The sequence below is a fragment of the Channa argus genome, chromosome 18 (genome assembly GCF_033026475.1).
Source record: "Channa argus isolate prfri chromosome 18, Channa argus male v1.0, whole genome shotgun sequence".
NCBI classification, from domain to species: domain Eukaryota; kingdom Metazoa; phylum Chordata; class Actinopteri; order Anabantiformes; family Channidae; genus Channa; species Channa argus.
In genome coordinates this window covers 5,429,775-5,455,589 of record NC_090214.1, presented here as the reverse complement: position 1 = coordinate 5,455,589, position 25,815 = coordinate 5,429,775, and the positions used below count along the sequence as shown (strand labels likewise).

The window sequence follows — 25,815 nt, the reverse complement described above, 5'->3', positions numbered from 1 at the left end:
ATAAGGCTGCAATTGAAGCACCCAGCAGCTGCTATATATCTGTTCAGTCTAAGTCTTGAGCTTGTAACTCCCTTTGAGTTATCATACCAGTCTTATTGTAAAACCAACCTAACTGTACTCCAGGGGGTGTTCATGGACTTGGAACTTTCTGATATCCACACCTGGCATTTGTTCATTCGTTAATTCTTTTTTTTCCCCTTTCCTTCATTCATCTGTCACCTTGACGAAAAAATTAATTTTCTTCATTGTGGAGGTTTTGTCATATTATTAACTCACCAAAAGTTGGAGTTGAAGTGTTTGTTTTACATAAACCTAAAACCCTTCTACTGATCTCCATTTAACAAATTACGAGACCTCTAAAACCACTTGGCCGTACCATTCATATTTGTTATTAATTTATTTCACTTTTTAGAGATAACCTGGGGGGACAGGTTTTCATTTTGATCAGTGTCAAAAACTTTGATTCCCATTTGAGTCCCTGTTGTATAACAGCAGCAAATGAACATTACTTGTCTAGTCTAAAGAGCAAGTCAGCTACACACTCACGCACAAAAAGACACCAGTGATTCCATTGTCTGGATTTAATTTAAATGTTTATTGATATTGGACGTTTTTTTCTGTGTGTTTATACTGTATTTATGTGTGGCAGGTATGTGTGTGTTTTGAATGTAACAATGTGTTAACCAAAAAGGCTCCTTTCGCTACACAGATGGATGATTGGCTCCCTGTGGTGTATCTTTGATTAGCCGGTTAACAGGCGTCTGCAGCAGCTATAGAAACCCTCTGAGAGGCTTTGTCATTCTTTTCCCACCCTCCTCCTCTTTTCTTTAAGGACCGCCACCCTGTCTGTTCTTTCTCTTCTTCTCTATTTCTCTCCATATATCTGTCACTTGCTTTTCTTCTCCCTCACTGCAATGCTGGTTCCCCTAGTTTAACAAGCTGCCAGGGGACTTAGATGAGAGTACACCCAGAAATTTGTTGAAGGGATCTAAACAAGGGATGATTCATCTCCAGATGGCTCAATTTCCATCTCTTCATTTTAGACTTTGAATTTTTGGAACTTTAATGCCTTCGTCCACCTGTTATTTTCATGCACCGGATGAATACCACACTTTACAGTATCGCTCCTGTGGATATTAGTTTTAAACATGACACTTAGTTAAGACTTGACAAATTAGTTATAAATAAAAAACTAATTCACACTATTAATAACGAAGACAGAATGTCTGTGTGTTGTTTTAAAGGGGTAGAAGAAAGGTTTTAGAGCTCCATTAACTGCCTGCTATAATGTACCTTAACATACAGTATTGTCAGTACCTTTATTATTTTCTGCTCCTTATTTGTAGGGAACAACACTAGAATTGTTGGCCTAATTTACTACTTTTATAGCAAAATATGTATTATAGTCACTGAACTCTTGAAAGAAAGTGTTGAAAATGTTGTCACTACTTTGTGTTTGCTCAGTTGCAATCAAAATGTTCACTGTCACACAGTTTCAGAACTGGGATAAGTCATGTTCAAAGGATGATACGAATAGAGCTATTTTGTTGTCCTCGATTTCATTGTAATGACAGAAGTATGCTTTGTAAGTGTTCACCAGTCATAAAAATGAGTTTTGAGGACCTGTCACAGCGCAGCAGGATGGTGAGTTAGGAGGAAATCCTTTTTCCTGTTTCACACAAAGCACAGGTGCAACTAATAAAGGTGATTAACTGTAATGTACTTAAAATGGCGACCTGCCTCATGGCTCAATGAAAGTGCTTCCCTAAGCATGTGAGGTTATGAGCCATACTTTTACAGAGACGGTCAGTAAAATAATATTTTCTGAAAATGAATCAACCAACAATGTATATGCAAAGAGTGTTTTGTAGTGACATCCTTCATCATGTAGCATGACCTACTGATTCTGCAGTTTCAGCATGATTTCTTTCAGCTCATGGTTTTGCTTCTTCAGCCTGCAACTAGGGTTTGTGTTTACCCTTCCAGGCACAGGCATGGAAATGCTCATAATACACTACCCACCACACTGTTGACAAAAGCTCCTAATAATGAGAATATGGTTGCATTTATCAGATATGAATTGGATAACTTTCCTGGATGTTGGTGAAGAGCAAAGCAGAGCTAAAAGGAGGTAGAAACAAACTAGAGTAATCGTCCACTGGTCATGGTGTCAGCAGTTAAATGCCCGGTTCTTCCTCTACATATGTCAAAGTGAACCCCAAGTTGCTCCTGGGGGGTTAGGAAAACAACTTGTGTGGCAGCTGTCGTCCTCTGTGTAAGTTTGTGTATGTGTGAATGGCTGAATTAGAATCAGCTTTAAATACTTTGGGTACTGATAAAGTAGAAAGGCGTAATACATATAAGTACAGGCGATTGACCATATAGTTTTAGCAGGTAGCTAGAAACGACTGCAGATTTAATGAGAATTTTTTTACTTACTATATCAGCATAAAAGGTGACAATGCCACTCCTACTTTTTTATTTTTTTGGTTTGTTTGTTTCTGGCACCCCCAGAAGCATATGAATTGAATGCAGGTTTAAAATCATATGCCAAATTTTTGGGGGGCTTAGTTATGTATTATTTAGACTTAGATTGAATTATAATTAAAGTTTTTTGAAGTATTAGGCTCAGGGAAAGTTAAACAGTCTTTGCTTGATTGACATACTGGCCAGAAGTCATAAACAAAAGGACAGGCAGAACCAGTGAACATGCTGGTCAGGTGACTGGTTTAGGCAGGAAGCACATACTCATGTGGTTCACTGCTGTACATGTTGGGAATAACAAATGTTAGTAATGTGAAACACCACAGGCTCTAAAAATAGAAGAGGATGAATAAGATTAAACCTTATCAAAGACTAATCTGGTTCCATTATAACACACACTTTTTTTTTTTTAGTTCTTAGGCCCGCCACAACCAGTGCTCATCAGAGAATAAATTTCAATTTCACGGTCATCAAATGCAACAATCAGTACTACTCACCATCAACAGACAGCTCATTATTCAATCTGGATAATTAACTATGACTGTAAGACTTGTTGTTAACCCTGTGCTTATCTTGTTTTATATTTTTCTAAAGGACTTCCTCACAGACTTGATGATGTCAGAGGTGGACCGCTGCGGCGAGAATGAGCACCTCATCTTCAGAGAAAACACTCTCGCCACAAAGGCCATAGAGGAATACCTCAAACTTGTGGGACAGAAGTACCTGCAGGACGCCCTCGGTGAGTGGAACCCAAACAGCCCAATGGAGGGTTTTTTTTGGACCTCTGCACACAATTTAACTTGCTCTTTTCATGCCTTCTGTGCAGTATCTCCCCTGTGCATGTGTCTGTTGCTCTTATGCTTTCTGTAAGGTGATCCAAGGACATCCTTTTACTGCAATGTCTTGTCTTTACATTTACTCCAGGCTTGGAGTACTCATCACTCACTCATGGAGAATATTTAGTTAACGGCAGCACCAATATATCAGTCAATAAAATTTAGGGGCTACAGCAATTTTAAGCAAACACCAGTTGCATTAGGAGGAGTCATCTCCCCATAAGTATAATTTTCTAAGCGTTACAACAGCAGCCGCTATTTGTCCGCTTAGTTTTTGTTTTGAAGGCATATCAATGACAATATAATTTAAATTATGACACTCTGATGAACCTCATTCTTCATCTCAAATTGAACTCCATCGATCAGTTGGATAAAATGAAGCTAAATTAATGAAATTCACATTCTCTTCTACATCAGCAGCTGTACTTTAAATGTAGAGCCACATGCAAGAGACAAGGCGAAGAAAACATCTGGTTTGTTAGATACTCTAAACGCTTATTATGAAGTGATTGTTTGACCCCCCCCCCTCCCCCTTATCCTCCCACGTCTACACTGTTTAGCTGTCTGCAGTCCTAACAATAAGCACTCTGTATGCACTGTATGCTTTTCTACCTCACTGACTCCAAAATGTACACTGCGGGTAGTTTAATCTACAAAGGCACACATCCTGTTGGCACTCATCGCCTGTATGTCACTAATAATAATGCTCAAGCCTTGTTTATGCCTTTCTCTTTGTGTTCATGTCTCCTTTTAGCTTTCTTAGCAGCTACAGATGCTGCCTGTTTTCTATGCTTGTTTCTCTCATAGTTGATTCAGAGAAATATTGAGCAGTGGTGAATTATGCATCACTTTTTTTTTTTGGTGCAGTTTCTGTTGTTTGACATCTGGTTAAACTATTGAAAATCACTAAAACTGCAACTGGGGCAGCACAAGGACAGCCAAGCCTTTCTTCACACCACCAGGGAAAAAGATACTCCTGTTCCCATTTTCACAATGCTGATTAGAGTGTTATAGCAATCTCAGACCACAGCCAAACCGAAGATTGGCTCCCTTAACAGGCTCGCTGAGATCATAGCGCTAATGGACTTTTATCCAAATAGTGACAACAAAAAGAACGTAGGTATTTTTGTCACCATCTTTTTTGGCCTAACAACAATCTCGATGACAAATTCAAACTCTGTTCCCTGTTGTTTTGACTATCACAGTTCCCCTTTGCCTGCTGACGGATAAAGGAAACAGATATATAAAAAAAAAAATGGATGTTGCTTAATTTCTTATTTCTTGTTTGATTTGTTTCCTTCTTTCAGGGGAGTTCATCAAGGCACTGTATGAGTCAGATGAGAACTGTGAGGTGGATCCATCCAAATGTTCATCAGGTGACCTACCAGAACACCAGAGTAACCTGAAGATGTGCTGTGAGTTGGCCTTCTGCAAAATCATCAACTCATACTGGTAAATATCTGATCAAAATTTTGAGCTGTTTTATTTTCTACATGAAACTGCACACAGCAAGTGATGGGTTCATGATTGTTTGCTGTGCTTTAACCCACACAGTGCCTCGTAGCCTCTTATCCAGACTTCACCATAATGACCATTTATGTGTTACAGTGCAAGCAAAAAAGAATTTATAGCATCAGGCTTAATTGTATTGTCCTTTGCAATTAGACAATTTTTATGAAAGATCTTAATCACAATTAGCGCACTGCTGTGGAGGGAGCTTTTAATTAGGTTGCATGGCATTTGTCAGCAGTTGTCAGTTTTAAAAGGCATCTGTTGTTAACAACTTTCAGAAATAAATGTAATTAATCAGTTGAATCTGTTAGAAAATGAAGTCTCTAAAGAGCCAAGTTATGAATAAAGCTTTCACGAATAAGACACATCTTTTGAGAATCGTCGTCCTAAAAAAACAGTGACAATTAGCAGTAGCCCAAGCAAGAATGACCAGTCAGACAAAGATTTAATTTCAAGAAGCTAATTCTGAGATTCTTTTCTTCAGTAGCAATTAGAATGTCAAATTAGCAACAATGTAAAGTATTTTATATATATAAATAGGTTTTAATACTTTGGCATACTTTGAAAGAAATAAGTACTTATAAATAATAATAATTATTACTATTACATTATTGTATAGAAGAATGTAAAGATTTAAATAAAACCAAGCTGGAGTTTAGTAAGAACAGATAACAATGAAAATTTAGAGCCACTTTGACAAGTGTGGACAACAAAAATATATAGAAAGCGATTGCAATCAAGTCCATACCAACTCTATTCTTGTTGTTTCCACCCCTGATGAAGGCAAATAATAGGCCAAGTACCATGTGAATAATACAGCCGCTTCAACTAATCTGTTATTATTCATCATGACCAGTTTTTCAGTCCAGCCTTCCAAAGTGGCCTCAAAATATTCCTGGGGTTATATCAAGTAGAACATGAAATATGTCAAATGCACACAAAATTCTCTGGCAAGAGGTACTGTGCATACGTTGGAACTGACAGCTAACACTAGCCACATTTCTCTAGCTTGTAAACTATAAATTTGAGTATTAAAGAATATAAATGTGTCAACAATTTTGTTCCGACTCTTCTCCACAGTCCCATTCATGTTGTGTGCAGTAAAGATAATATGTGGTCTTCTCTTACAAAACTATCTCTGCCCTGTCTCTTATTCTCAACAGTGTCTTTCCACGAGAACTAAAAGAAGTCTTTGCATCATGGCGGCAAGAATGCAGCAACCGGGGCCGACCAGACATCAGTGAGCGTTTGATCAGCGCGTCCTTGTTCCTGCGGTTTCTCTGTCCCGCCATTATGTCCCCTTCACTTTTCAATTTGATGCAGGAGTATCCAGATGATCGCACAGCACGTACCCTCACGCTTATTGCCAAAGTCACCCAGAACCTGGCCAACTTCACAAAGTGAGTGTCTTTAGTCAGATCGAGGAAAAACGCATTACTATTTTTAGCAGAGAATGGTGGAATTTATAAAAGTGTTTAACTTTTTCTCTCTGTTTCATTTCACGTCCCTGTATGTCATCAGATTTGGTAACAAAGAAGAGTACATGTCCTTCATGAACCAGTTCCTTGAGCACGAGTGGACCAATATGCAGCGCTTCCTGCTTGAAATTTCAAATCCAGAGACAATCTCCAACACAGCAGGATTTGAGGGGTATATTGACCTTGGCAGGGAACTCTCCACCCTGCACTCCCTGCTCTCTGAGGTGGTGTCCCAGATGGACCAGGTAGGAAAGATGAGACACATCATTTATTATCTGACATTTTTCTCACTCAGCATTAAGGTCAGCTTGTTTCACAGTGTTGTGTGTGCAGTGCTTTGTATTAAACCAAATTAATAAATATAAATGTCTCCAGACATGAAGCTAAAATCTGTTTAGAATATGAATATTTGTTCTCTAGAAACTTAATAATAAACTTTGTTGTCTAGAAACTTAATAATAAACTTTGTTGTCTAGAAACTTAATAATATTCCATAAGTGCTGGTTTAGATTTGATGAGACAATAGTTCAGGGCATTTATGTTTTATAAAGATATTAACGTCCCAAGAACTATGGTAGCTAAAGCTTAATATTACTGCATAGCAAAGCCAGTGTCTTGCTTTGCAGAAAACAATATTCTACATTTCTCACAACAAAAACAGGGGAGTATACTTTTGTAATTTATAATAAACTACCATTCAATTCAAATGTGTTATTATTTCTACCGAATATGTTTTTTCAAAGGTTATTTTGTGTTGCAGCTGCTTGACACTGCTTCACATAATAGGTTCATTAAAATACAGTTAATGAATGTAAAATGTTTTAAAGATTAACTTGTATGCATACATTAATTACTGATCTCCAACTGTATCTATATAAATATTATACAATTTGTATTTGGAATAAAGGCTCCTTTCAGATTGTTTATTATGCATCAGTCAGTAACTTCTTATCGCATTATGTAAAAAGTGCACAAGGGGAGAACACTGTGAAGCCTCAGAGCCTGGATGAGTCATAATAATGGACTTACAATGACATTTGCATTAGCTTTTGTAGCAGATGGGAAGATGGTAATAAATCAATAAAGGGCACTATTTTTATTATGTATTTATTTGTTTATTTGTTTTTGTAGAGCATCCAACACTCTGAAACCTTGTATTTTGAAAATTCAGAAATCACAGTGAGTCTGGCTGAGTTTCAGCAAGCATCATTTTGTGTCTTTTGTAAATAAGATAGGAATTATCTTGGTCTAAAAAAAAATAAAAATTAAATTAAAACATGAAATTCAACCAAACAATACTCTCAATTAAATGGTAGTCAAATGAAGACCCCAGCTGGAGTAGTTTAGAATAATGCTTAAGTTGGCTTCAACGTAATTGTTTCTCTATCTTTAGACTGCAGCCTCTAAGCTGGGTCCTCTGCCCAGGATCCTACGGGAGGTGAACACAGCACTGTCTAACCCATCCAGTGTCCAGATGACACCTGGACAGTCGTCAGAGCATATGGGCTCACCTCCTGCTGAGGCAGGCTGCAGCATCTCAACAGGCCTGCAGAAGATGGTCATAGACAGTGACCTTTCAGGGTGAGAAATATTGTTCTTATCTCGTCTGCTATCTGACTATAGATTTGAATTAGATGCAGAGCAAATTACTCTGCATCATGGGACCCTAGATTTTTGGGAGCGTCATGAAAATTCAGCTTCCTGTGGCCCCAAGGTTTATTTTCATGTGGAAATGTTAAAATGAGCAGAAAACTAAAGTGACAGTGAGCAGCCGATGTACACTGGTGCTGCAGCTGCTGAAATACATAAAGTGTTAATTGAACTTTACAAATGAAAACACTGAATGCATCTGACCTCTGCATTTATTTTCCTAAAGAACTAACGTTAAGATCTTTGTACTGAGTATCAGCTAATACCTGTGATCCCTTGATTATTAACCATTCTTTTCTAAATGGTTCAAACTATGTACAGTTTGTAAAATCTGTACACAAACCTGTTCTTTTACTGTGTTCTTGTCATTTGCTTGTGTTACTTGAGTACTTGTATTCCAAGCTTTTGATTTTACGGCCTTCACCAGCAGCCAATACTTTATATATTGTATTACTGGTCAGGTTTGGTAATGATTTAGTGACAGGCTAATTCAGAAAAGATGTCAACACAAACACGGAAGCCCTAGTTATAAAGCCAACCCCAATACTATAGAACTGTTGTTCTCCTAATTCAGCCAGGGTGTGTTTTCACACTAGCATTTCTGTAAAGTGTTAATGCTTGTCGGACAAGGCCGTGACACAGTGGAAGTGTCACCCTCGTTTGTTTACATCAGCCAGATGAAACCTCATTCACTCTCCCCTGGAATGAATACACACTCAGACAGCACCTTATCTCGCTTATCTCCCTTCCTTCCCAGATGAACAATTGCAAGGTGACATTTAAAAAGATTAACATGGAGGCCCAGGGCCCAACCGAGATATACGAATAACAGAAACCAACCCTAGTGAACATGAAATCAGAAAATGGCAGACAGATAAGAACATATACATAACAGGAAGACCAGACAACAGGAGCACGAGGAAGAGAGACAGACATCTGGTATCATCATACTCATCAAGAGGATCAGGATCAATAAAACTAATTAAGTGATATCCTTTTGTGACCTGATGTCGGAGCCTTGCCTCTTTGTTTTATCACACTAACTGCTTGCTCATGTAATGACATGTGTGTCTGTGTGTGGTGTATTTTCATCAGCATGCTGTGACACAGAAATGGCATTTGAATGAGCTCTCCATTCTCACCTAATGGCTTCTCATCCACTAACCAGTGACATGAAAAGTAGGAGAAAGAAAAGGAGACAGTGCCAAGACTGAGACAGAGAAGAAATTGAGCAGTATAAACAGGAGAAAAAAGTCAACGGAGGGAAGGGTAAGGGAGCAGAGGGAGAAGGACAAAGAAAGAGGGAGGAGATGAGCGTGATGTGAATGACAGAGATTATTGGAAGATAAATCACTTCTGTCAAGGTAATCGTCTTCTAGCAATAAAGCCTCCATCTGCTGGCTGAAGGGAAGCAAGCGAGGGACAAAGCTAAAGAGCGCAGAGGCCACATGTCCTCAAAAATCATTCAATATAGGATTTGATTGTTTTAGGTTGCCATATCTACGATTGGTCTTATTTGATTTATTGACAATTCTTAGACCTATGGCTTGGAGATATAAATCGAATGTTAATTCCGTAAGAAATAAAACATTTTGCTGCTGCAGCCTTTCTTCATCTGCATTGGCTGCCAGCTGATGGTGGCTAATGTTAATACATTTAAGAGAATATCCACTAGTGCTACTGTCACTGTTGCAAGAGCTTTACATATTTCGTAAATCTAATCCAAACAAACTAATCTAGTTTAGTTCAGACAGATCCACATCTGTAGCTATACTTCTAGTATCAAAGCTGTATTTATATTATATACTTTCTCTATTTTTAGCTTTTTTATGAATACACTGCTCACTATTATCAGTTAATTTCGGATCAGTCTGCGGTTCATTTAAGATTAAAGTGGATACCAGATTTATTTTTTATTTATGTCTCCTTCTTTTAGTTTGGTTGACTTCACCAGGTTACCCTCCCCCACACCAGAAAACAAGGACCTATTTTTTGTGACAAGAGGCTCAGGGATCCAGCCTTCCCCAGCACGCAGTTCAAGCTACTCTGAGACCAATGAGCCTGACCTGGTCATGGCCAATGGCAGCAAGAGTCTGTCCATGGTGGACCTCCAAGACCCTCGCAGTCTTGAAGGCAACCCAGGTGCCAGTACCTCAGATGCTTTGGGTGAAGGCCCAGTTTCTGGTGTGAGCTGGTCAGCCAGAGTCCCACAGAGCAACGTCCCTGGAGGCCCCACTCTGAGGAGGCCAGGCCAAACCCCCACCACCCCGGGCACAGAAAGCACCCCAGGCCGGCCTGCCCAGCTGCTAGCCCCCCTTTCCTTCCAGAACCCAGTCTACCAGATGGCAGCCTGCTTGCCTGTTTCCCCACGTGGCATGACTGACTCAGGCTCAGAGTGCCACAGTTCAGTCAGTTCCCATAGCAACAATGAGGATGGACCAGCAGGAGGGAAACACACCTTCCTGAACCACGGTGGAGGAGGAGGAGGTGGAGGAAGCAGCGGGGACGAGTACACCAGACGTTCAGGAGACTTCAACCGCCGACAGCTATCTCTCACGGAAACACAGCACCAGCCTTCCGTCCCTAGACAGAACAGTGCCGGTCCACAGCGGAGGATAGACCAACCACCACCTCAGAGCATTACTCGGGGTCGCACACCCCCAAATCTGCTGAACAGCGGACCCTACGCCCGTCCCTCCTCAGGCAGCATGATGACGTCATCCCCCGATTGGCCTGGCAGTGGGGCTTGGTTACGACAGCAGTCCTCATCCTCCAAAGGTGACAGTCCTGAGACCAAACAAAGGGCTCAGCACAAACAGGTATGAGACTCACACAGAACCTCAATTGTAACATATAAATGAAGGATATTGATTGGGGTAGGACAGCAAGCTGTCTCACTCTATACTAGCACCTGACAGACAAGTTTCTACAGCTCACCAATTTGTCTCATAGCATGCAGAGAAAGGCTGAATGGCTGACATTGAACTATAGTCATTGTCCATGTAGTAAAAGTAATTTGCATACAGGCAGCTCATCACCTCACTACTATTTTACTGGTCAAATTTAAAGAGCGTGAAAAGTGTGACGATGGCACAAGTAGCATCATTTTAACTTGCGAAATACATCACATGCTCAAAAGTCAACAGAACACAGACCTCATGGATACAAACATTCTGGTTTAGTGTACTGATAGTTTGTAGCCAAGACTATGGGCTGAAAGCTTGATACCTGCAGCGACCGACTGTGACCGACTGTATTTTAATGGCTTATAGTTTACAAAAGATAGAATTACCCCCATAGAAAATGCTAGATCTGGTTGGCTGATTATGAATTCATATGGATTTATGTCTTAATTCCATCTATCTGGAGAAAAATAATTTATTCTTACTGCACTTTCAAAAGCCCTTAAGTACTAAATGTGTTGGACTTTAAAACATCTTAGGTTTTCTCTAATGTAATGTAATAGCCCACAGCCACCGTCTCCTCTTACACGTCCATCAGAGAAAGGGAACACACACACACCTTACCTATTAATATCTGTCTTCAGGCTGATTTGAGTCACACTGATTTAAATTTCACTAATTTAATCTTTTGTATTTACCTTACTTACTACTAGTATCGCACTGTAGGTGTGCACACTCGTGTTGAGACCTCAGTGTGTGCTACAGTCTGTGTCTTTGTGAGTGTGTGTGTGGGCTTCAAGACAGGAGTGTGTATCCATTCCACCTGCTGCTTTCAGTGAGTTGGTGCATTTCAAGTTTATTTTGTTGTTTCTGTGCTGTTGTTGCTTCCTGCCCTCGTTCCCCTTCCCATCACTTGCACTCAGCTCATGTATGTCTGTGTGTGTGTGTGTGTGGGTGTGCGCGTGCTTGTGTGGGTGTGTGTGTGTTGTGTTGGTTTCAATAGGCCCCCTCCCCAGTGAACCCCAGTGCGCTGGACCGCACAGCAGCCTGGCTATTGAATATGAATGTGCAGTTTTTAGACCATGAAGGGATGGAGCCCGAGTCACTGAGAAACAGAGACGATCTGACTGAGGTGGAGAAGGTAACCTGCCTTGTCATCCAACCTTTGACCTTTAATCCCTCCTTTCACAAATCACCTCAACCTTCAGACCTAATACTCCCACTCAGCTGTCCCTCCTTTCTGTACTGTTCCTTTCATTAGTTACCTCATATACCACTCTCCTTAAAATATGCATAATTATCTGCACTTGCATTTTTTCTTTAGATATACGTGAATTATTACATGAAGCTATACAATACAACTATAAAAAAAAATAAATTTGAGTTAAATAGGATATCTTGTGCATCAGTCTGGCTCTGCATGTCTCCCATTTTCCTTAAATCGTCTTTTCAGTGGTGGCCAGGCTGTTTATTATTAACAGCTTTCTCCCATTTTCCCAGGCTATAGTGAACTTGGTTGTAGCTATCAACCGCTGCAAAGCCATGGCAACAGCAGTATTAGAGCAAAGTTGCTATTACAAGCACAAACATTGTTTGGCTAAATTAAGACTAGCAAGCATAGCAGTGTGGTTTCTGTCCTAATTTCAACAGTCCAACAACCACATATTAAGATTTCTTGTTTTATTACGTACATACAGAACATGAAAAGCATCATTCTCAAATTTTAAAAGTGTTTTTGTTTGGGTTTTGAATGGCTAAAAGCAGTTAGTTGGTGAGACTTCTTAAGCATTATCAGAAGATTATGAAAAATTATGAAAAGTTGCATTTTGAGGACTTAACTGACTTTTCACTGCTCCTGTGTTGGGTGTTGTGGGAACAGTCTCAAGATTCTTACTTAATAAAAATGTCCCTCCACATACCCTCACAACTTCTCCCCTCTCCTTTTTGGGAATAAATGTAGTGGCCCAAAGCAGGTGTGTGTGTATGTGTGTATCTGTGTATGCACATGCAGTACATCCACACAGACATATTTGAGCTTGTGTGTGCTTGCATCTATGTGAGAGACGGAGACCGAATAGGCTTTTTGCTGCTTCTTCTACCTACGTTCCCTGCTTCTCTTCACAGCGGCTTTTACCACCATTCACCCTCAGATTTGCTTCCATGCTTTGATTGGCTGCCACCTGCTCTACCCCCCCCCCCCCCTTTTTTTTTTTTTCTATCCATAATGAATACAAACCTGTCATCCTAACATAGCTCATACTTTATGGAAGCCAGCAGCCAAGGCAGTGAGAGCAACCAAAGAAGGCAATAACTTCAGTCTTAACAAAGAAGCCAGAGCCACCTTAAAATAGCAGAGCAGCAACAAGGGAAGGACTCGAAAGCAGCACAGTGGCTTAGACACAGGCTCCAGCTAATGGTCCATAGTCTCAAAAACACAGCCCTAGTGTAGAACTATTTCTGATTTTGAAGAACCAATGGAGAAATAAGATACAATAAACATGTTTTAGTTTACTTTGCAGCATGTGCTTCATACCTAATATACATTTTTTAGCTGAATACCACCACCGGATTTGTAAGCATGTATTTTTCCACAGTGTATGTCAAAACACAGGTGGGCAAATCAGGGATGCACCTTATTTATCTCTTTTCAAATTCTTTATTTCCAGTTTAGCATAGGTTCAATGTTATGGTTTCCAGTGCTTTACTATAAATTAGCACAACACATGTATAAAATATATTCACAAGAAATGAGATTTTTAAAAAAAGGTTCAACTTTGAGCTCATTGATCATGCGTGTATGTTATACCTATAGTGGCCCAAATCTATTTTGATATCTCTTTTTATCATTCAGTTGTGAGCCTCATAAAGTATTTAAAATTTCAAGATTCTGTGAACTTTATTAATCCCAGAGGGAGCTGCTCTCTGCTCAAAGAGAAAATAATATACAAACACAGACACAAAAACTTCAACCTCCTTCGACAGGAATAAAGGAACAAAACAAAAAAAATCAAAGTTCTTTAAGCCTAGTTCAGGTCGTCTTCCAGCTAACACAGCTGATACAGTTAGCTTTTGTTATCAGGCAAAAAAAGGTTTATTACCATAAAAACACATGATTTTGATTTTTATACAGTATCTCAGTTAACTTTTATCATGCTAAATATTCAAGACCATATTAAGGTTATGCTAAAATAAGCTTTTCAGGTTTTAAGATATCTCGATGTCTTACATCATAATGCAGCAGAATGAAACTTAATTCATGTAGATCTATTATTTATTTGTACATTTCAAACCGTGGATGAGAGAAACACACTGACTGGTTGGTAGTTATTTCCTTTGAGTTGGTTTGCTATGTTTCAGGTGATAGTAGAGGACACAGGCAAAGATGTCAAGGCTACGGTGCAGAGTCGACGTGTTGCACATTCGAGGGAGACCGGTACAGGGACTGGGGGACAGTACAAAGGCAGTTACAGCCACAGTAGATGTCATTTGTTCTCAGGGGATCTGCTGACGAGAACATGAGGATATTTGAGACATAGAGAGAGGAGCGGAGAAAGGGCAGAGCAGCTGATAAGATAAATCTATAGGTCAGCATTCCTCCTGGGAAGAGGGTGGGGGTGATGGAGAAAATGCCCCAGTGGTAGACAGGAGAGCGATGGGGGGAAATAAGCAGAAGGTGACTACGAAAGGCAAATGATTCCAGCAGCATCCCCATCATGCGTAATTGAATCTCATCGTTCAGGGGGCTTGCTGAATAATGAGCTAGTTTGTGCTTGGATATAATACCTAGACAAACTGGTCATTTGCTGTGTTGTTTAGTCTATTGTTCAAATAAAAAATGTTTTACATTCAGCCATGATGAGGGACTGATCTCACTGGTTGACAGTTAGCCAGAAAGAACAAGAGAATAATCATAATTTAGGATTAGCCTTCCCAGGATATGGCAGTTTGTCTACATTTTGCAAAGACTGATTTATTCAAGCAAAGCAAATTTAATATACGGAAGATTGGCAAATTGGGTGACATTTATTTTTTATTAAAATTTTAGTTGTAGTTGGTTTCTGTAAAATGGCCTATATACAGTACAGTATTCATTTAGTGCAAAGCACAATTATGCTTAAGTAGCTCTTAGTGTTACTCTCAATAATCTTTCAGTAACACACTGACTGAACACAATATCCTTAAATGTTACAGAAAACGTTATGATAGCGTTCTGGCTTTTTTAGCCTGAAGGGATTTAATTTCTCCATTGGTTTCTCCCTTCATCTTGAAAAAAAAAAAAAAAAGTCTTTCAAAAGTCTCTCTAAGGTCCAATGAGAGGTCAGGGAGAAATTTATTTCTATTTCGTCTATTTCACAGACGAGACTCTTATTCCACTGGTTGAATCCATCCTTTCTCACCTCCTCCTCGTCTTTTCGCATTCCTTTCTTTTTCTTTTTAGTTTTTGCCCGTTTAACCTCTTAACAGGTCGTTTGTGTCATTTTCCCAAAATCTGATTCAGGAAATGGTTGAATTTGACACTTTTTTTTTAGTAATAATTTCTAACTCCTCGATGCAAGTAGAAATACTGGTTCATTAGAAAGACAAAGGTTTATTGGAATAAGCGTTAAAAGATTTTATGATGATGAAGTTTTGTTGTACAGCTGTACAGTTCTAGTTTAAAGTGCCATTAACCATGTAATTCTCTGAGACCGAAATTACAATCGCTCTCAGAAACAAAAGGACATATTCCCAGGTTAGATTAAACTTTTTTTTCTTCTTACTTGTCAACAATGGTAGAAGAGGAGAGGGCTCCCGCTGATTTAGTTGTTGTTGATGATGATGACGATAACGACGGTGATGATGAGAATCAGCTCATTCCCGCGCTGCTTTGTTTAGTACCAGCAGGAGATCGCAGTGCTGCAGGAGAAGCTGCGGGCGTCCGTGCAGAAGCTAGAAGAGTATGAGGCGCGCCTGAAGGGTCAGGACGAACAGGCTCAGAAGGTACTGATGGAATACCAGGCCAGACTGGAGGAGTCGGAGGAGCGCCTGCGCAGACAGCAGGACGACAAGGACCTCCAGATGAAGGGTATTATCAGCAGGTAGGGAGAAGAAGAAGCTGACGAATCGCTTGGTACATCACGTCTGTTACTGAGATTCAATTAAAATTTCCCCCATTAACACAGCCTGCTCTTGTTTCCATTTTCAGGTTAATGTCAGTGGAAGAGGAACTAAAGAAGGATCATTCAGACATGCAGGCGGTTGTAGACTCTAAACAGAAGATCATCGATGCACAGGTCAGTTTGGTTCTTACACATACTGATTACTAAAATACAGAGAAATGTTTAATTCATAGCTGTCTCTCCTCTAGTATTGACAAGCTTCAATGGCTGAGCAGAATTTCTCAGCTCCCTCCTATTCTTTCTTATAAAACATACATCTACAAAGTTCTTGACTTTTGTTAACATCTAGCTCGAATGTAAACGGTTGTGGGTCTTATTCATATAAACCCGAGTTAAAGTCCTTGCTAAAAAAAACAATATGTTGCTTTAGAGGAAATTGCTGCAAATGAATACTTAATGTTGATTTCTTGTAAGGTTAAATTAAGTAGATTACGCAGTGTTAAATGTTTAAGTTTGCAATTTAGACATTTATTTTTCACCGCCGTATCCTATTAGCTGTGTGTCTTCTCTCTCTCGTGGTTGTGCTTCTCCCTCTCTGTCCCCCTTTCTCTGTCCCTTTCTGCTGCTGTCCCCGGCTTTGGAGCTGTGTGTTTTCCAGTGTGCAGCTACTGGTCCTACCAACCCACACAATGTTTTGTTGTTGCTTTTTGTTGCTCTGTTTTTTCTCTCTTTACTTTCCACTCACCCCAACCGATCAAGGCAGATGGCCGCCCACCCTGAGCCTGGTTCTGCTGGAGGTTTCTCCCGTTAAAGGGACTTTTTCCTCTCCACTGTTGCCTAGGGCTTGCTCAAGGGGGAATTGTTGGCTTGCCTATACATACTTGTATATTCTGGACTTTGTTATGTAAAGTGCAAAATGAGATGACTTTGCTGTGGATTGGCACTATTTAAATAAAGTTGAATTGAATTGAAATATATACATTTAGACACACTATTAAGCATATATATGCATCTGTGGGGATTAGTGTCAGTGTCTTTACAACAAAACAAGGGGCTAAAACAGCTATAGTGCAACCTACCACTTACACAAGCCCAGGCAGGTGTAGATGATTCTTTTCCTTGACACTTGCAGAAATGAGACACTGCATCTGCAAACACACCACAGTGGGGCAATGGCTTGTCTCCCTCAGTAAACAGAGAGAATGAAAATAAAAAAAGCTCATTATAAAGAGAGGGAGATAAGCTCACTTCGGCGTTCGAGCCGTCCCTTCTACAATTTACACGAGAGAACTTATAAAAACAGATGCAGTGCCAACACATGCAGTGCCAATTTATGGAGAAACTCGGTTTACTTGTGGGCCAGATACGTCAGATACTTTGTTGATTGTATAATAGAAATTATAATCCCTTTATCCAAGTTCATTTTTGCTGGTTTTATTATTGTAAAACATTTTCTACTGCACCAATTAACATCACATTTGTGTTATTCTGTACATGAGCTTGGCTGCCTGACATTTTAGAGTCCTAAAAGAGGTGACTGGTGTGAAGCAGGAAGTAGCAAAGATTAGTAAGAGTGTAGTGAGGAGGAAGTTGAAGAGGATGAAGAGTGGAGAGGCAGATGGTCCTGATGAAAGACCTGTGTAGGTATGGAAGTGTCTAGGAGAGGTGGCAGTAGAGTTTCTGACTAGTTTGTTTAACAAGATCTTGGAGAGCGAGAGGATGCCAGAGGACTGGAGGAGAAGTGTACTGGTGCCTTTTTAAGAACAAGGGAGATGTGCAGAGCTGTGGCAACTACAGAGGAATAAAACTGATGAACCACACAATGAAGTTGTGGGAAAGAGTAGTGGAAGCTCAGCTAAGGGCAGAGGTGAACATTTGTGAGCAGCAATATGGTTTCATGCCTAGAAAGAGTCCAACAGATGCAGTATTTGCTTTGTGGCTGCTGATGGAGAAGTACAGAGAGGGTCAGAGGGAGTTGCATTGTGTCTTCAAAGATTTAGAGAAAGTGTATGAGGAGCTGTGGTATTGTATGAGTACGTCTGGAGTGGCAGAGAAGTATGTTAGAGTGGTGCAGGACATGTATGAGAGCTGTAAGAGCGTGGTGAGGTGCTGTAGGTGTGACAGAGGAGTTCAAGGTGGAGGTGGGTCTGCATCAAGGATCAGCTCTGAGCCCCTTCTTGTTTGCTCTGGTGATGGACAGGTTGACAGATGAGGTAAGACAGGAATCTCCATGGACTATGATGTTTGCAGATGACATTGTAATCTGTAGCGACAGCAGGGAGCAGGTGGAGGAAAATCTAGAGAGATGGAGGTCTGCTCTGGAAAACAGAGGAATGAAGCTTAGCCGCAGCAAGACACAATACATGTGTGTGAATGAGAGGGACCCAGGTGGAACAGTGAGGTTACAGGAAGCAGAGGTGAAGAAGGTGCAGGACTTTAAGCACTTAGGGTCAACGGTTCAGAGCAACGGAGAGTGTGGAAAAGAGGTGAAGAGGCGAGTGCACGCAGGTTGGAACGGGTGGAGAAAAGTGTCAGGTGTGTTGTGTGATAAGAGTATCAGCGAGAATGAAAGGAAAGGTGTTCAAGACGGTGGTGAGACCAGAGATGTTGTTCGGCTTAGAGACAGTGGCACTGAAGAAAAGACAGGAGGCAGAGCTGGAGGTAGCAGAGCTTGAGATGTTGAGGTTCTCTTTGGGAGTGACGAGGATGGACAGGATCAGGAATGAGGACATCAGAGGGACAGATCATGTTAGATGTGTTTGATATAAAGTCAGAGGCCAGATTGAGGCGGTTTGGACATGTTCAGAGGAGAAACTGTGAATATATTGGTAGAAGGATGCTGCCAGGCAGGAGGTCTAGAGGAAGATCAAAGAGGAGATTTATGGATGAAGTGAGAGAGGACATGAAGTTAGTTGGTGTGAGAGAAAGGATGCGGAGGACAAGGTTAGATGGAGCCACATGATTCACTGTGGCGACACCTGAAAGGGAACAGCCGAAAGGAAAAGGCTCTTCAAAAAAAATCTTTTTTACAACCTCCCCAACATCAAACTCTTTTTAAAGTTTGCTAATTATTTCTAGTCTTGATTTACCAATACTGATGAATGTTTTATGCTGAGTCTTTGCTCTCGACATTTTTGTGACATACCACCACAAGCAGAGCAGAATATGTAGCCTTACGGTATGTTCACACTGCTTTTTTCCTTTGGGCTGTTCCCTTCAGGGGTCACCATAGCGAATCATCTCCTTCCATCTAACCCTGTCCTCTGCATCGTCTTCTCTCACACTACCAATAACAAATATCTTGGCCGTGGCCAAGCTGCAAGTCTGTGGTTGCGTTGTGGACGCTTATTTACATACAGTGTTATAAATGGACGGTTGTTTTGCCATTTGTCCACCATCCGCAGACACACCAGTAAACACATCAGCGACATCTGCAATCTGTTTTTCCGTCCTGGGAAACATGCTTACTATGGCATGTAAATATTATTATTATTTTCCTTTTTTTGTTGACAATCCTTTCAGGATGGGTCGGTTAACTCAGTCTCTGCTAGAAACAAAACGGATTGGCTGATTGGCGGATTGGCTCCTGTCGCTGAACTCCACCGGCAGTGACGGTGTCACTGGGCTCCTTTTGTCTCTGTCTCGCAGAGCAGTTTGCACCGAGCAACACTGGGTTCCACTGACAATTAATGGCAGCTGTCGCTGGCGGTGTGAACGCACAGACAGCATTAGTTATCCAATCCTGCCCCCCGTTTCATTGGGTTTAAAGGAACATGTTTGACATATTTTTGTGACTTTAAACGCTCAACTGAGACACAGACAAATAAGAGTTGAAGAAAAAAACGTGTGAGTCTCCCCCATAGCCTCTGTCTGTCCTTCCTTGAGGCCCTTCAGTAATTTTCACTAACTGTGTTTGTTTGCAGGAGAAGCGCATAGTATCGTTGGATGCAGCCAACGCCCGCCTGATGAGCGCTTTGACCCAGCTGAAGGAACGCTACAGCATGCAGACACGCAACGGTATCTCCCCCACTAACCCCACCAAACTGCAGATTACTGAGAACGGAGAGTTCAGGAACAGCAGCAACTGTTAAGCCTGACGTGTGTACAGTTAATAAAAGAGAGGACGTTTACGTGCATGCCTGGATGCGTGCCTGTTCGAAGAGACCGTGAGGGTGTATGTGTTTTTACAAGCAGACCGTACATTTTGGAGGACAAATCTACTTACTGGACGCGGCGTAGGAGGGAGGACGTCGCTCTGAGGCACCAGCCAGAAAAGGCAGGTCATCAGAGTGATGGACAAATCGCCGGACAGCCTTCATCATGAAGGTGACGGCCATAGGAGGCGGTTCAGAGCTTGTACATATGAAACTCATAGCTTTCCATCAATCAAAGACTTTCCCCAGTGGAAGTATGCAGTTGCTGGGACATTTCAAGACCCTCCCTATGCCTGGGACAAACCACTATATAACTACACACAGTGACAGCTGCCAGACACTGTCACCCTAGCAACCCTCCTCTCCTCCTCTCTCTCTCTCTTTGTCCTTCTTCCTCTTGACAGCCAAGGGGACCCAGTTAAAAACAATAAGACACATTGAAGATGATCACTCTAGTTGTCCTGAGAGGACTGCGTTCTGATGCTTTATTTGAAGGTCATTGTTTATAAAGAACCAAATAGGAGCTTATGAAAAAGATGTTTTCAGTCCGAAACAATCTTTATTTTGCTCTTCTCTGGTTGGGTGTGTTCCTGAGCTTCCCTCATCCATCCCAGTGTAGTGCACTTTGTGAAAAATCTATTGGAACATGAAACGCCTTAAGTAAGGAACACACCTCAACTTTACCCCACAGCTCCCCTATTACTGCAAAAAAGGCACATCTTATACTGTGGATTTGTAAAGGATTTAAAAAAAAAACGTACACACCTAAATGCATTATGAACATTAAAGTAAATAAATTCTATGTGATACTATATTGATGAAATTTAATATAGATGTATGCATTTCTTTTCTTCTTCTAGAGAGTATACACATACACATAAACCTATATTTGATAATCTCAAATATTAGAGCAGCCCTTTATTTAGGAGTGAGATCTAGTTTTATTTTTCTTCTCTAACGATGAACGACTGTAGTGTGTAGCTTGCTTTCGAGCCCTGGAGGAGGAAATCACGCCGAGCAGTGATAAGCACCGTCACCTCTGTCATACTTCGAATCCCCCACGATGCTTAACCCTTTACACGCAGTGCGCGCAGCACAGCAGTGCCAACAACCCCAGCGTAGCTTGCACACGGTCAAGTGATCGGTTCTTCTTCTTCTGGTGCTTATCACTGGTCCTGGAGACGCAAATGAACCAAAAGCCCAGAATTGGGAGTGTGGTTCTGTCATACAGTGTGCATTTTCCTCTTTCTCTAGTAGCACAAGAGCTTTTGAGAGACGTGTTTAAACACGGTCTCTCATACTATACACTGGACTGGTGAGCCATTGTTATAATGGCCTCCTTGGTTACAGCATTTTCTCTCTTCACTGCTTTGTTTGTCCATGGTAATGAGGTATGCTGCATCCAAACTGTGACTATCTTAGTGACACCCTCTCTTTCCTGCTTTTTCCTTGTCCGGTCTCCTGAATGCGGAGATGCTAAGTCACAGTTGGGTCTTAACAGTCTCCCCTGTCATTGCTGTCATTGCTACGGCCCATCTCATCTGTGTTTGATCTATTTTGCTGTTCATTTTTCTTACCTGCAACAGAATATATCCATCAAGTGTGAGGCTCTGCATGCTTCATCCTCGCTCTTGAGCCAATGGTAGCGTCGGTATAATTTTTTTTTTTTTCTATTTTTTTGGTGCCAATTGAAAGGTGATGATGAATTGAATGGCTTGCTGCACATAAATGCAGTGAATATATGATTATTGAGTGTATCGAGGGTGGAAAGCCTGGGAAAGTGTAAATAATCGCTATTTTTACCTATCGTTAACAGAGCTTTTTGTAAATGTATCTTGTGCTCAAACTCTGCTGTATCATTATGGATATTGTAAATACAAATTAGCTCAGTCATCTGTTCTCATCGGGTAGAACTATTCCATTAAATTAACTTTTCAGTGTTCTCCCTGTTCAAGCTATCGTTTTTTTGTATTTAGAGTGTAATATCACTAGCCAAAAAAAATTATATTAGGTAGGAGTTCGACTCGTGGGAAGTCAGGGAGATGCCTTGTTGGTTTCAGGCCAATCTGAGTCCAGGCTCGATGAGATTCACAAGCACGATCCTGTATTTCTCATTAGTCCAGCTCTATGCACTTTTACGTTCAGTGGCTGGTGTTTATAAGTTGCATTGTTTTTGTAGCACAGCGCTTCCTTAGTTGTCTAAACTGCAGCGAAGTTAAAAGCTGAAGGAAGGGATGGGTCTTTTTGGGTATAGGTCATTTCCAAACGTAGATCAGATAAACATTTGAGCCTCAGAATAAAGAAGCCTCTGATAGCAAAACAGTAAGAATCTAAATCATCCCTTTTCTCCTCCTCATATACCAGGAATCTGGACCTGCAATAGTTATTGTACAATACAGAGAAGGGAGTCTGTCGCTTTTCATAAAACAAAACACACAGAGTAATTTTACACTTTTTTTGTTTTTTTTCTTTTAAGGCATCACTTGATCTGACTGGTTGCCGAAAAAAGGACTCGTGTATTGAGTTTAGTGACTTTATGACTCCAGGTGTGCTACCGTTACAATAGCTTGGCATTTTAGCTCAAATTCTATTTAGAATTTTGCTTAGAAATGTTGCAAAGTGCTAAACCACTGTTTATTTCAAATGTAAACTACTAATGCACTTTGCTGAACATTCAGAGCTTATGCCAGCAGTTTGTGGCGGGAGGCAAATTACAGCTAATAAACTCATATTACTTTAATTTTGTTGCCAAATTTGTGCAATTGTTGTCGTAGCTCGACGTTATTATTTCAGCTCATTTCAGTTTCCAACACAATTTAACCATTCAGCTAAATGCTACTGTGTTTTCGGTAGTGCTGATGCTAACAGTACAGCTTTAACAGCTTGTCCTATTAGGACCAATTGCTTTGGTGGAAAATATGCAGAATTTGATAATGCACATTAATTCATTCACTTTATGATTTAAATTGGTTGCTGCTACAACTACCAGAGCATTTCAGCTGAATTCTTTAGGGCCCTGTGTTAAGCATTGAACTGAGCCAGTCGTTTGGAATTGGCCTTTAGCAAAAGTCTGGCTTTAATCTGTAGTGTACAATAACAAGTAAATCAATCAGGCTGTCATTTCTGCCAATCTGTAGCGTAGATCTACACTTCAAGTAGAAGTTTCTTTTTTCGGTTTCCAGTTTACCTTAGCAGTTCATTGACTCCATCCATTTCCCCACCTCACAAAACCCTCATTTCACGTCACAGAGTTAAGCCAGTCTAACTAAAGAGCCGTCAAAATATAAAGCTATAAATAAAAGTGAAAGATGTTGTATGTTTTCTATGATCTTGTAGAAAATACTTTTGTATGTTGAAAGTATAAAGTATTTGCTGGATTTTGCTTCCTTTGACGAGTGACAAAACAATAATGTACAGAGGAATTTGTGTTGACAAAATGTGGCTGTGCAATTTATGTACATTTGCAACTAGACCTATTAAAGTTTTATTTAGCTATTTTAAATTGTCGTCCCTTTGTATCATTGCCATGCTCACAGTGTCATCATGAAGAATTTCAGTGATGAATCACATGTTCATTAATACTCAGTCAGCTCTAGATAGATAAGCAGCTATCAAAGAAGCCATGTTGTGGCCTTATTTCTCGGTTTCTCACTCTTCGGCCGAACCGGAAATTGTTTCCTATCTGCCATATTTAAGGACATGTTGATTGAGGAGAAACAGGGCCGAGAAACAGGACCCTCCATTGTGGAAGTCTTTCACTGGCACATCACACCCCTTTATCGGTGATGCGTTAGTGATTAGATGCTGTAGCTCATTGCTCTGATCTGATAGCACACGTTTGCCGTGACAAATCCCATATTCATCTCAGCTGTAATATCATGTTGTGGTTTACTGTTAGATCTGTTTTAATCTAAGGTCTGATTAAAAATTATCTTCATCAGAATTTTTTATTTTTTTTTCTCTCTGTTTCATTTTCTCATTTTAACCTGCATCATGACTTAGAGTCCGTTGCTGCGTTTTATTGGAGCGTCACCAAAAAAAACTTGAGCTTTCAGTAATAACATCTTGAGTTTGGGAGGCCTCACAAACTGATAACCATCAGTTTCTAAAGTTGCTCTAGGCAGGGCAGCAGTAGCGTGTCAAACCCATGTGTCCTGAATAATAAATTGACGGATTATCGAAAAAGGTCGGACCTAACATACATTGATCAGCCACATTACCACTGGTGGTCTTCATAATATCATGGTCAAGGGTCAGCATGGCCACTCTGAGCAGACTGCAGCTAAACAGCAAAATGTGATGCACTGTGTGCAAAGGAGGTAGAAGTACACAAACTCAAGTAGAAGTGTAAAAGTGTTGGCCTCTATTACCAAGTACCACTTCAAATCAAGTAAAAGTACGAGGCAGATTATCTACATTTTACTTAAGAGTACATTTACTTTTGTACTTTACTTAAGAAAACCATGTATTTTAAATAATTGTGATTATGGTAATTATGCCAAAACATGTACAGTAACAATTTACGAGCTGACAGGTGGTTAACCCCTAATGATGCATCACTTATTTGATCATATTTTAAATTTAGAAATTATACTTTTATATTAAAACAACCAGTTGGTGTCAATTCTGTGGCACATCTGTGTGTAATAACGAAGCCTCGGTGGCAGAGGATATCATCATGAGCCTGAGCAGAGACTTTACAAGCTTTGGTTTGAAGGGTCACACAATATTAATCTTAAATCCCTTTACTTTTGAGAAGCGTTTCTTCCATTCCTCTCTCCTCACGTTGTTTCGTTGCATCTTGGATGGGGGGGGGGGGGACAAGCCTAAGACACAAACATGAGGACAGGAGACTATCATGGGAAGGGCCCTGTTTGTAGCAGCACCTACTCTGAGAGCAGCTGACCTACATACTGCCTGATTGTTATTCCCCACAGCAGCTAGGAGAAAGCCAGAATGGCCTTAGCAACAAAATGGAGGGGATTTTGTAGCAAAATCTCTCTCTCAAAGTCAGGCCAAATGCATTATGAAAGTACAGTACACAATGTGCTCTAACGGGGAAAGAAGTCCTCATTAACAGTAGGTCCTTGTGTATTTCAAAGCAAAGCTCTTGTACTGTTAATTGCGCCCTGTGAGGCTCACTTAACTCTCCGGCCAAGTGGAACAGGCTCCCCGGGGCAGAGACAGGCATTTAGGACATCAGAGTAAGAAAACAGGCTACTAGTCTTAACACTACCCAATACTTTGGCTTTAAAGTATCACAGGCAAAAAAAAAAGCCACTTGTTGACGGCATGGTGACTTCATGCCCAGAGCAAAATGACAGCCACAGAGAACATTCTTACTTCCACTCTCCAAATGTAAAGGTCACAGGTGATTGTGTGTTTTGAGAATCTATTTTATGCAAAAACAAAACCTAATGGGTAAAATATCCAAACCTGCACACAAGGTAGGTTTCCAATAAGTAAACACAGGCCTGTCATTACATCGTATGGAACAGTGCTGGAATGTCATTCAACGCTATAGTAAACACTATAGTATTTTGAAACAGTTAGTTTTAAAATATTGCACTCGAACTAACACAAGCACAGATATTAAACTGAACCTAAAAAGGTAGTTGCCCACCTCGACAGGAGGGCGTTTATTTCTTCAGAAAATAGACCCTGAAAGGAAGATGGCTGGAATCAGGGATCTAGATCGC

The 25,815-nt window shown here is 40.5% G+C and overlaps 1 protein-coding gene across 17 annotated transcripts in view; it reads left to right on the top strand.

Moving 5' to 3' along the window:
- The window catches only part of dab2ipb (DAB2 interacting protein b), a 127,422-nt gene extending 103,804 nt beyond the window's left edge, over positions 1-23,618 (top strand). For 16 of the 17 annotated variants that reach the window (XM_067483611.1, XM_067483610.1, XM_067483619.1 and 13 more), the window contains 10 exons: positions 3,079-3,223; positions 4,628-4,772; positions 5,996-6,232; positions 6,354-6,555; positions 7,704-7,891; positions 9,897-10,779; positions 11,867-12,004; positions 15,739-15,941; positions 16,049-16,136; positions 19,886-23,618. In XM_067483611.1, coding sequence (XP_067339712.1) covers positions 3,079-3,223; positions 4,628-4,772; positions 5,996-6,232; positions 6,354-6,555; positions 7,704-7,891; positions 9,897-10,779; positions 11,867-12,004; positions 15,739-15,941; positions 16,049-16,136; positions 19,886-20,053 — 2,397 coding nt within the window. In that variant the 3' untranslated portion in view covers positions 20,054-23,618. The remainder of the gene's footprint in view (positions 1-3,078; positions 3,224-4,627; positions 4,773-5,995; positions 6,233-6,353; positions 6,556-7,703; positions 7,892-9,896; positions 10,780-11,866; positions 12,005-15,738; positions 15,942-16,048; positions 16,137-19,885) is intronic. The other variant, XM_067483612.1, reaches the window with a different exon arrangement.
- The last annotated feature ends 2,197 nt before the right edge of the window (positions 23,619-25,815 follow it).